Source organism: Parasteatoda tepidariorum, chromosome 7 (assembly GCF_982258835.1).
Source record: "Parasteatoda tepidariorum strain Cologne lab strain chromosome 7, Ptep-v5.0, whole genome shotgun sequence".
NCBI classification, from domain to species: Eukaryota; Metazoa; Arthropoda; class Arachnida; order Araneae; family Theridiidae; genus Parasteatoda; species Parasteatoda tepidariorum.
Window position 1 is genome coordinate 85882907 of NC_141761.1, and position 12069 is coordinate 85894975.

A 12069-nucleotide genomic window follows, 5' to 3' on the forward strand; every position below is an offset into this window, starting at 1 on the left:
CTTATAAATATACACTGCTCCCAATATAAAATTTAAGTTATTGTATGTTTAGTAAGCTTTAAATTTAGTTATTGTATTGCATTGGTTAAGTTTAGGTTAAGTTTTTCTGAGCTAAGGAAAAAATATTTCGTCAAAATCAAATTTCGACCTATCAGCGCATGAAACTTTGACATTATGACATTAGCCGTTAACTGTGTTAGAAAATAGGTAGGTTACCTACTGATCCACTTATTTTTGACAACACTAAACGAGTATGAACGAAATGTTAAGAATGCATACAGAAATTGAATATTTTTAGTGAAATTTCAGCGAAATTTAAAATTATTAAATAAAATAAAATGCGATAGAATGGAATAAGATAAAATCAAATCTTGCAGTTCCTGAAAAATTACAAATTTTAATAGTTACTGTAAGCAAGTTTAATTATTGATAGTGATGCGAAGTTGTCATTACTTAGCTAAAAGCATGCAGGGAAAGCTCTACAGGGAAAATTACAGGGAAAGTTCTATCGTATTTTAAAGAAAATATTTGAATTCATTTATAAAAATATGTGTTTAATATTAATCAATTATATATGCTCCGTTATTTGTTACAATCTGTTGCCATCTTTCAGGTAACCTATGAATTCCTGTTTTGTAGAAGAGGAACACACAGAGGAAGCACTTTTTTTTCGGGAAATCGAAGGGTGATAGTTAATAAATACGTAACAGAGAGAATTGTCAATCAAAAATAAAATAACAATTAGATGTCATAAAAGAGCTAGAAAATTGCAAATAAATTTTAGAGCAAGGAAAAAGGAATTATTGAAGCCAGCAAAAACTTTTAGAAACTTTCAAACCATGTTGAACCTTTAATTTTAATTTTTGCCAATTAAACATACATGCTAATGTTTTAAAACCCCTTCTGTAAAATAATACAAAATGTAGCTCACGTTTAATTAAAATGTCAAATGCAGATTCAGTGAAAATAAAATATAAATCTAGTAATAAATTTAGCTTTTAATTTAAATATAAAATTTAAATTCCAACTTTTTTTCTCTATGTAGATATTCACATTCATAAAATCAAATGTTCTCAGAACGCACGTGGTTTCAACCACTAGTGGGTATTGAATCTTGAACTCAATTTTCCAACTGTAGTTCTTTTTCTGGCATTTGGCGGAAAATGTTACGATTCTATGATTTTTTTGCGCCAAATTTATATCTTTCCTATCCTACTGTAAAATGATTGTAAGATACGATTTCCAACAGATCAAGCATTACTGGTAGCGGCCCGTGGACGAGCTGGTGATTTACTTACATCAGCCTGCGAAGGGTCCGAGGTGTTGGTCCTTCTTAAACTCCTCTACAATAAATTACTCGATATCGTGCGCAATCATTGGACGCCATCCCCTGTTGTGTCACAACAACCAGAAATAAGACGTGAGTTGTACCAAACAATTTATTTAAACATTCACACGAAAAATCACAAAATATTACCCAAAGAAATATCTCTTCTCAGAAAAAAACTCTCTTTCTCAACTACACAAAAAAAAGAACATCACTTCTTGAGTGTATCTCTCAAGCAACATCATTTTAGCATTACCTCTCGAGGAATTGATGCTTTTATCTCAGTTGTCACACACTGTTACGTTACAGTCTAACTCCTCCCTTCCACAGAGTTTTCTTTGCAAAAGTAGGAAATGGCAAAAAAAACATACATAAAATTTTGTCAAAACTGATCTATATAGGCTGACATAAAACTGTTTTGTTTATCTGTATATAGGAAAATAAAAGATAACATCAGGCTCAACTTGATGTGCCCAAATGACTAAGTTAGTCGGCTCAAACTATCAGCATTGATATGCATAGTTCCAGGTTTATGTATAACGTCGAAGTTCAAATGCTGCAAGGATAAGGCCCATCGTAATAGTCAGGAATTGATTCCAGTGTTTTGTTTAAGCTATACTAAAGGATTATGATCTGTTTGAATTATAAATTTGTGAGGACCATCTATATAGCACTTTAACTTCTTGACAGCAAATATAATTGCCAAACATTCTTTTTCTACGGTACTGTACCAACTTTCAGCTTCACTGAATTTTCTACTTAAATATAGTATGGGATGTTCTTCTCCTCTATCATTGATTTGCGATAATACTACACCCATTCCAAGGTTTGAGGCATCACACTGTACTATAAAGGGTTTATCAAAATCAGGACTGTACAGAACGGGGCTCTCAGATAACTTCAATTTCAGGGTTATGAAAGCCTTTTGACATTCGTCATTCCAAAGTATAGACTCCTTCTTAGATTTTCCAACCCGTTGGCACAAATCACATGTTTTAACAAAGTCTTCAATATCTCGGTAACAATTTGGCCATTAAAAATTTTTTGCCATCGCATCCTTCGTTTTGGTAGCTCCTAGATGAGATACAACATTTTCATGATAAAGGTTCATCTGCTGAAACCTAAATTTTTCTGGTACCATTAATAGCCTCCTTTTTTCACCACTTCTATCTTTCTTCATAAAATATAAAATTTCATTATAAATCTCGTACTTATTCTGTGACAAAGGAGAGTCATGAATCTTTTCAAAAATAATTTTAAACTCTTCACTTTCTCTTTGGGATTCTTGGAAATTTTGTGGCGAAATATTTAACAGTTCGATACCAATAAATTCTTTATTACAAGGTAATATTTTTTCAGTGAGTAAGTCATCGCCTTTCGCCGTTTGATCAGAAGTAACGATGTGTTCATTGGAATCGACTATACCGAGCTGTACATTATCTTTATTTTCTACTTCCCTCCTTTCATTCATTTTTTTTTTGTTTTCGAGTAATTACAGCACTTATCATTGGGACTTCAAACGAATTTTCCAATAGAGCAGCCATTTTGTTACCCAATAAATAATACCCTTGATCAAGAGAATCACCTAATACAGCTGCCTTAGTATCCACTTTTCCTAACTTACAGTTTAATTCAACTCCGGCTAATGGGAAACAAAATGATTATTCCTGTATTGGAGTTTTTATCCAAACAAATTCACCCGTGTACATTTCAGGTTTTACAAATCTCCTAGGAATTTAATCCAAGGTTGCGCCAGTGTCTCGTAGTATTGAAATGCCAACGCCATTTACCACGCCAATGCTCGTATATGGTGTCATTATATCAGGAAACCTTGGTTGCGAAACGTGCAGCGAAGCCACAGTTTCTGAATTTGTTTTCGCCTTGGGACATTGAGGGCGTAGATGATCATAAGAACCGCATTCATAGCATTTAAGCTGTCTTCTTCTTTCAAATTCTCTTTCGCGAACATTTTCTTTAACATTATTTTTCTGCCAAGTCAACTTTTCTTTAGTTCTGTTATCACTTTGGTTCAGAGATCGCCAAGAATCATTTTGGTTACTTCGATTATCAGACACAGACTTTTCCTTGAAACTGTTTTTTAAACTTTCATAGTCGTCCAATTCTCCGGCTAATTTGGAATAAGAATTCAATTCCATCCAATCTTCAAGAAAATGATCTCTCATATCATTTGGTACATGACGTTTCATTTGCTCGGTAACCATCAAACTCTTAAGATCATCGAAAGTGGTAATTTTTACTTCAGAAACCCATTCGCTAAAATAGCAATTTAATTCTTGTGCAAAATTTCTTCAAGATTTTTCAGGTGATTTAAAATGTCGATAAAAATTTTGTTTGAGTTCCTCTGCATTAAGCTTATATTGTTTAACAATCAATTCTTTTACAAAGTCGTAGTTATTGGCATCATTAGGAGACTCTCTCGCCAACATATTTGAAATGTCGGGTGGTACTACACTCAATAGGTAAGGCACCCATTCATCTTAAGGAATTTGTGCAATTTCTGCTCGACGTTCAAAATTTATCAGATGCAACGACATTTCATCTTTACCTTCATTAAATTTTGGAGTTATTTGTAAAATCTGTATTTTATGATTTGTTTCACCTGATACCGGTCTGTTTTGGTGCTGAATTTGAGAATTTGCTTCTAATTCGAGTCTACGCATTTCCAATTGATGTTGCCGTTCAAGTTCTTCTCGCCGTTTTTGTCTTTCAAGTTCTTCTCGCCTAATTCTCTCCTCCGTTATACGAGTCAAACACATCTTTACATCTTCAACCTCATAATGCTTACTAGTTTGAATTATTTTTTTAATTTCACAAACATTTGCTTGAGGTGGAACAGATTCACCTAATTCGTCGGCCAATTCTATAAAATCCCCTTTTTTCGCTTTATTAAGAAAAGCCATAATTTACAACTGATAAAAAACTACATATACAATCACTGACTACCTTAAATCAACTACTCTTACTAAATCCCGCCGCTGCCACCAGTAAAATTCTGTTGTGTCACAACAACCAGAAATAAGACGTGAGTTGTACCAAACAATTTATTTAAACATTCACACGAAAAATCACAAAATATTACCCAAAGAAATATCTCTTCTCAGAAAAAAACTCTCTTTCTCAACTACACAAAAAAAAGACCATCACTTCTCGTGTGTATCTCTCAAGCAACATCATTTTAGCATTACCTCTCGAGGAATTGATGCTTTTATCTCAGTTGTCACACACTGTTACGTTACACCCCACTGAAGAAGATCTAAATTGTGATGTCATGTCATCGATTCATGCTGGGGATGTTACCCAGAAGATCACCAGATTGTAAAAAATTCGGGATTAAATTACGACAAAAAGTAAAAAAATTCTGTATTTAATCACGACAAAAAGTAACGATACATAGGAAGCTGGTAATTTTAATGTAGATTCTTTTAACTGGTACATGTTGCGGAACAAAAAATCTGATGTATTCTAATTTTATTGTATCACTGTACAATAAACATTACTTTTAAAATTACAGAATGGTAATTTCATAGCAAAAATAAATTTACGGCAAAAATGGATTTTACGGTGAAAATGCATTTTGCGGTGAAATGGATTTTACTGTAAAATAGATTTTACGAATGAAGTACCCAAAGTGCCGGTTCTTTATACCGGAATTTCTTACTGTGCATTGTGCAACTCTGGTAAGCCAAAAATAAAGTACTACTAAAACAGAACAGAAGTGATTTTAATAACCGATGGACATTACGTCTTAAATGTAATATTTCCAACTGTAGTTCGCTATAGGGTGATCAACGGAAAATTTTGAATTCTTTACGATTTTTTTGCACAAATTTACATTTTCAATAATTTAGATCAATACAAATAAAATAGACAAAATATACATTATTTTACAACCAAAAAACTAACTATATAAACGTACCTTGATTTGCAACAGACATTTTCAGCCCCTTATGTTACCAAAATATTTTTTGTTTTGTTTGTTAATCATTTGTAAGTATATTTATTATTGTATTTCATAACTGATGCAATAACTTAAGACAAAGTGTACATTTATTCTTATTTCTTAGCAAAACAATAATAACTTACTTCTTTTGTCTGCTGCTACAGCAAAGGAAAGGTTTTTCAAATCAACAATTCCCACGACGCCTTTTACGTTTCTTCCCACCTGAAATAAAGGGGTGGAAAAAATTCAAAACATGCTCGGTTTGTTTTTTAAATAGCATTTATATCTGCTAAGTTAAATACTACAATGAACATTATAATACCTAACAATACATCATAAAAATACGCAATGAAAATGTCATATATCGTGAGATAATGTGAACATGGAACTGATGGGGGCAGTTATAATTTTTCTCTTATTTATCAATTAAAATTTATGTGTAAAGTTTAGCAGATTTAAACTTTTATATGCAATTGCATGATAACATATTTGATTGTTAAATATTAAACTAGATAACGAGGTTTAATTGTGGAAAATTTCTTATTTTAATTGTTTTTTGCTTCACATCTTACAATCTTAAGCTATTTTGAAATTAATAACTTTTTTCTAGCTTTGACCTCTTCATTATCTTTATTCACATATGAGGATACCTTCTCTTCTTAGCTTCTAAAAACACGCTGGAAGAAAAATTATAGTTTTACCTTCACCTTCACTGAAACATTCGCGGATGTTTAAGCTTTTTGAGAAATCCGCAATAGATGCAGAACATGTAAGTTATCACATAAACAGAAGCGATTCTCGAAAAATGACACCAAATCCACGTTCTCGAAAACATAAGTAATTTTAAATATTCTATAAATATTACATTCAATATAAATATTTAAATATTACAATCTTAAGCTATTTCGAAGTTAATAACTTTTTCTAGCTTTGACCTCTTCATTATCTCTGTTCACATATGAGGACGTTCGCTTCTTAACTTCTAAAAACACACTATAAGAAAAAATATAGTTTTACCCAGAGTTGGCCAAAAATGTAATCGATAAAATTTTTTGATTACAGTAATCAATTACTTGTAATCATGATTACAATTTTCAAAAATTTTGATTACAGCTGTAATCATGATTACAATATTGATTACAGTAATCAATTACTTGTAATCGTGATTACAAAGTTTGATTACAGCTGTAATCATGATTACATAGTCGATTACAGTAATCAATTACTTGTAATCATGATTACAACTTTCAAAAAATTTTGATTACAGCTGTAATCATGATTACAATTTTGATTACAGTAATCAATTACTTGTAATCATGATTTCAAGTAATTGCGATTACAAGTAATCACAACAAAAACGATTACGAGTAATTATGATTACAAGTAATCAAAATATATGATTACATGTAATTTGATTACATGTAATTTGATTACATGTAATTATGATTACATGTAATCTAAATACACAATTACAAGACTATTGTATTCTTATAAATGATTATATTTTACAGTAGATAGTAGAATGTATTTTATAATGATACATTTTGCACGTATTAACATGTACTGCATTTTGTACGTATTTGTATACGTACAAATGAATGTAACTAAAATGTATGTACATATGATTTTATCTAGTGCATATGTTCTGACATTTTAGTTTCACACACATGTACATACACTTATATTGTAGGCATAAAATATATGTACGTATGTATATAGATAATAATTACGTATGTATGTGCAAACAATGTAGACATGTACATTTATACACAATAAATATATGCATTTTATGCAAATATTTGTGTATGTAAAATGTATATCTATGTTCATGTACGCATGTATATACAAGTACTTGTGTTTGTACGAACATACATACATTGTCTGTACAATGTATGTCCCATGCATGCATGTGCAATTTATTTAAGAACAGTATAATATATGTATGCATGTACAATATAGGTATATCTGTAGGATGTACAATATATGTATGTATACATGTACATGACATGCATGTCCAGTGTATTTATGTACATATACATAATATGTTCATGCTCAATGTATGTATCCAAATATGCATAATACATTTGTGTACGATTGTACGTACATTGGGCGTATTTATATTTTACATATATTCATACATACATTCGACATGCATAACGTACGTACATACACACATTTGAGATGCATATATTGTACAGATGTATATACATATAGCGTACAGATGTATATTCATATAATGTACGTATGATGAAATGAACATATAATGTTCATATAATGTACATATGTGTGTACATATACAGTACATATGTGCATAAATATATTGAGCATAATTCTTTCGTACAAATTTTGCATGTGTACATGCATGCTGTCCCTATCTATGCATATGGTGCAATGTATATATGTCCAATGAATGTATCCACACATGTACAATGCACGTATGTTCCATGTATGCATATCCATATGTACTATATATGCACGTACAATACATGAATGTATGTACATACATTGTACATGCGTACATACATTACACGTATACATATGTACATTACATTTATGTCTAAATATGTGTACAATGCAATAAATAAAATGCATGTAAGTTAACTTTTAATGACTCAAGCAAGTTAAATGACAAAATCAAACGATATTTAAATTTAGTTTTCAGCTTTAATTGTTCTATATCATTTTGAAATTCTCTGAATAAAAAATTATTTTCAGGTATTTTCATGAAATGTTTGACAATACAGATTTATTTTTTTTATAAAATAATGCATGATTCATAGAAATTTTTTAAATGGTAGGAAAAACGGTAAATTTTATGAGTGTAATTAATATTTAGAAATTCAAAATAAAATTATCGTTTGCTTTCTAAAAAATATGAGGTCGAGTTTCATATGCCTTAGAATAAATTTTAAAACAAATTTTAATAACTTTACTCATATAAATTTTTTTAATGTATGCACTATGTATGTGTATATTGTAATTACATATATTTAAATGTACGCATGTATTTGTACATTACTTGTAATTATGTACATGTATACGTTGTATGTACACGCGTGCATTGTGCATATAACTATTTTTTTGTACATCCATGCATTACATGCGCATAAGTATTAACAAAGTATGCAGTTATACAAGTACATACGTAAGTTGTACATACGTAAATACTTTGAGTGCACATATATCGATGTACATATAAATATGCATGTATACATGTACGCATTTTATTTACGCAACTATGTGCATATATTGCACCTTTAAATAACATTCTTACATATTGTACGTAAATGCGTACAATTTTATATACATACGTACATTGTATATACGTGCTATTATCGTAAATTTGTACAATATATGTACTTAAGTACATAAAAGCATGCAAACGCATAAACATTATTTTCATATACGTTCATACATACATTGTCCATGTATACAAAGATACAAAACATTGCATTTTTGTACAAACTAACATGCATGCGTACATGTATCATAAATGCATAATTATATGTACTAAGCATATGCGCATTGCATTAAGTATATTACAATATAATGATGAATATTGTACGTACAAACAACGTTTGTGCATACATTGTATGCATAGGAATCGCAAATTGTACGTTCATGCGTGCGTACATTCTATGTACATAAAAAAATGTAAACACATGAATACTTACATAAAAAAATTGACTATAGTATACAATCGTAATAACTTGTAATCGTATAGTTTGATTACAAGTAATCACAATTACATGTAATCAAATCACATGTAATCATGATTACATGTAATCATATATTTTGATTACTTGTAATCATAATTACTCGTAATCGTTTTTGTTGTGATTACTTGTAATTGCAATTACTTGGAATCATGATTACAAGTAATTGATTACTGTAATCAAAATTGTAATCATGATTACAGCTGTAATCAAATTTTTTGAAAGTTGTAATCACGATTACAAGTAATTGATTACTGTAATCAAAATTGTAATCATGATTACAGCGATAATCAAAATTTTTTGAAAGTTGTAATCACGATTACAAGTAATTGATTACTTGTAATCGTGATTACAAGTAATTGATTACATAGCTGTAATTATCTGTAATCAATTACAGTTGTAATCGATTACTGTAATCAACGGCCAGCTCTGGTTTTACCTTCACCTTCACTGAAACATTCGCGGATGTTTAAGCTTTTTGAGAAATCCGCAATAGATGCAGAACATGTAAGTTATCACATAAACAGAAGCGATTCTCGAAAAATGACACCAAATCTACGTTCTCTAAAACATAAGTAATTTTAAATATTCTATAAATATTACATTCAATATAAATATTTAAATATTACAATCATAAGCTATTTTGAAGTTAATAACTTTTCCTAGCTTTGACCTCTTCATTATCTCTGTTCACGTATGAGGACGTTTGCTTCTTAACTTCTAAAAACACGCTATAGGAAAAAATATAGTTTTACCTTCACCTTCACTAAAACATTCGCGGATGTTTAAGCTTTTTGGGAAAACCGCAATAGATGCGGATCATGTAAGTTATTTGGGTTGAACTCCACATAAACAGAAGGGATTCTCGAAAAATGACACCAAATCCACGTTCTCGAACACATAAGTAATTTTAAATATTATATAATTTAATTATTCTAAAAACAATTTTTCTTTCCTTTTGACTAAGTAGTTCTGTGATCTCATATATGGATCTTTAAAATTTATATTTACTTAATATTTTAAAATAATACAGTCAAGAACAGGCAGGTACATGTATGTGTATTTTCGAAGGAATAGTGAAATTTATGACAGTGTAGTAGTCAAATGAAATCTAAATGTATTATGAGTATTTAATTTTACGTCTATTTAATAATTTTTATGCGTATTTTAACTAATTGTTTTATGCTAGGGTATATATATATATATATATATATATATATATATATATATATATATATATATATATATATATATATATATATATATATATATATATATATATATATATATATATATATATATATATATATATATACATTTAATAATTTTTTGTGTTTTTTTTCCATGATTTTAAAATTTTATCCTCGAAAGTTAGTTACTTTTATAATTAATGTTAAGTTTTTTTCAATTATTTATTTTGCGTAGTTTGCATAATTAAAATAGATTTGAAACTGCAATTTAAGGCAGTATTTCATTTTACTTAAATAAAACTTCGTATTTTTAAAAATGTTAAATTATTTAATTTTTTCCTGAATAATGATTTAATCTATTCATTATTGTATTCAAATTGGCTACAATATAACACTATAGCATGTTTGTTCCTACTTTAGGTGCAATTTAACATTTCGTTTATTTATATTCCTTTATTTACTTAAAATTGGAGGTATACGCACGTGTACCTAAACTTCTTAGCTCACCGGTTGTATAATTCATATTTTGTTTATCTAATTATGACTTATTGCAGTAAATTAGAAATTCAGAACTGTAAAATATTTTTTGCTATATTCCCTTATACTTGAGTAGTGAAGACGTTAATAGTAGCAGTTTGAAATCATTATGTAGGTTTGCAATATTTATATCGGAATGCTTTTAAAGCTGAAATAATAATAAAAAAGAAGAGAAGTGTTTGTTTTCTTTAATCATTCAGGTCGATGCAAATTTAATATGAGTCAAAAAGTTTGCATGTTTTTTTCATCGATATTCAACTATGGTGCTTTACTGGCTTCTTATGTTTGCTGAGTACTGCTTTTCGTTATTATCTCCTTTACGGTTCTTAATACGATATACTAAGCTTTTACTAGGGATTTAGAGCAAGTCTTAATCAGGGATAGTTTTAAACTGCTATATTTTTAGCTATAGGTGATTATTTAACAGACGTATGCTGACATTGTCTTCTTGAAAATCATACTTCTGCCAACTTAGCAGAAATTTGAAAGGTAGTAAATGGAGTGTCCTGATTATCAACTGAGTTTTCCCGACATCTATAAAACGTTAAACTGGTTTAGTACTTGATTCCAATCTTTGGAATTTATAATTAAAAAAAAAATACAAAATTAAAAATACGAAATTAAAAATGAACTCAATTGAACTTACAGGACTTCAAATTAAATAATTAAGAAAACTCTACCATTATGTTTAATAAAAGAGAAGATTTATTAACTCAACAACAAAATCGCAGCATCGCCATTTCAAAGAAGAATCTTACACTCACCCAAAAAACTATTTACATTCTAAAACTATCATCATTTCAACCACAAAACTGTACTCGTTGCCATCCTCTAACTGACATATAATAAGTAAATTATTTCATAAAAAAAAAATTAAATGCTCATAAGTACATGATACCTTACAGCTTTTATGAGTTGGGTTATCACAAGTAAAATCAACGCTAATCGGGAGATTTTGCATTAACTTCCGTACGCCCCCGTACGTAATAAGCAACTGCGCATGCTCACTTTTATTTTAGATACTATATTTAAGATACTGGGGTACACAGTAGATCTTCCTCCTCGTGGTGTACCCGGGGCAACGCTTCATGCGGCTGAGTGATCTACAATTTTCGGCATGCATCCTCGCTACTCCTATGCTAGGCGGAATCAGAGGAAGAAGGAAGTGGAGCTGAATATATTGCAATGGAATGCTGGTGGTTTCTCACAGTCAAAGAAAATCGAGTTAAACCTAACACTTAAGCAACAAAACATTGATGTCTTTACAATTATGGAGGCAAATATTACAGAATCATTATTACATTTTTACTCTATACCGGGTTATAACTTATATCTTCT

The 12069-nt window shown here is 29.8% G+C and overlaps 1 protein-coding gene across 1 annotated transcript in view; it reads right to left on the minus strand.

Annotated features, from left to right (window-relative positions):
- The window catches only part of LOC139426000 (retinal-binding protein), a 51484-nt gene that overhangs the window by 17231 nt on the left and 22184 nt on the right, over positions 1 to 12069 (minus strand). The window contains exon 8 of the mRNA XM_087168191.1: positions 5432 to 5510. Within this exon, the coding sequence (XP_087024317.1) occupies positions 5432 to 5510 (79 nt within the window). The remainder of the gene's footprint in view (positions 1 to 5431; positions 5511 to 12069) is intronic.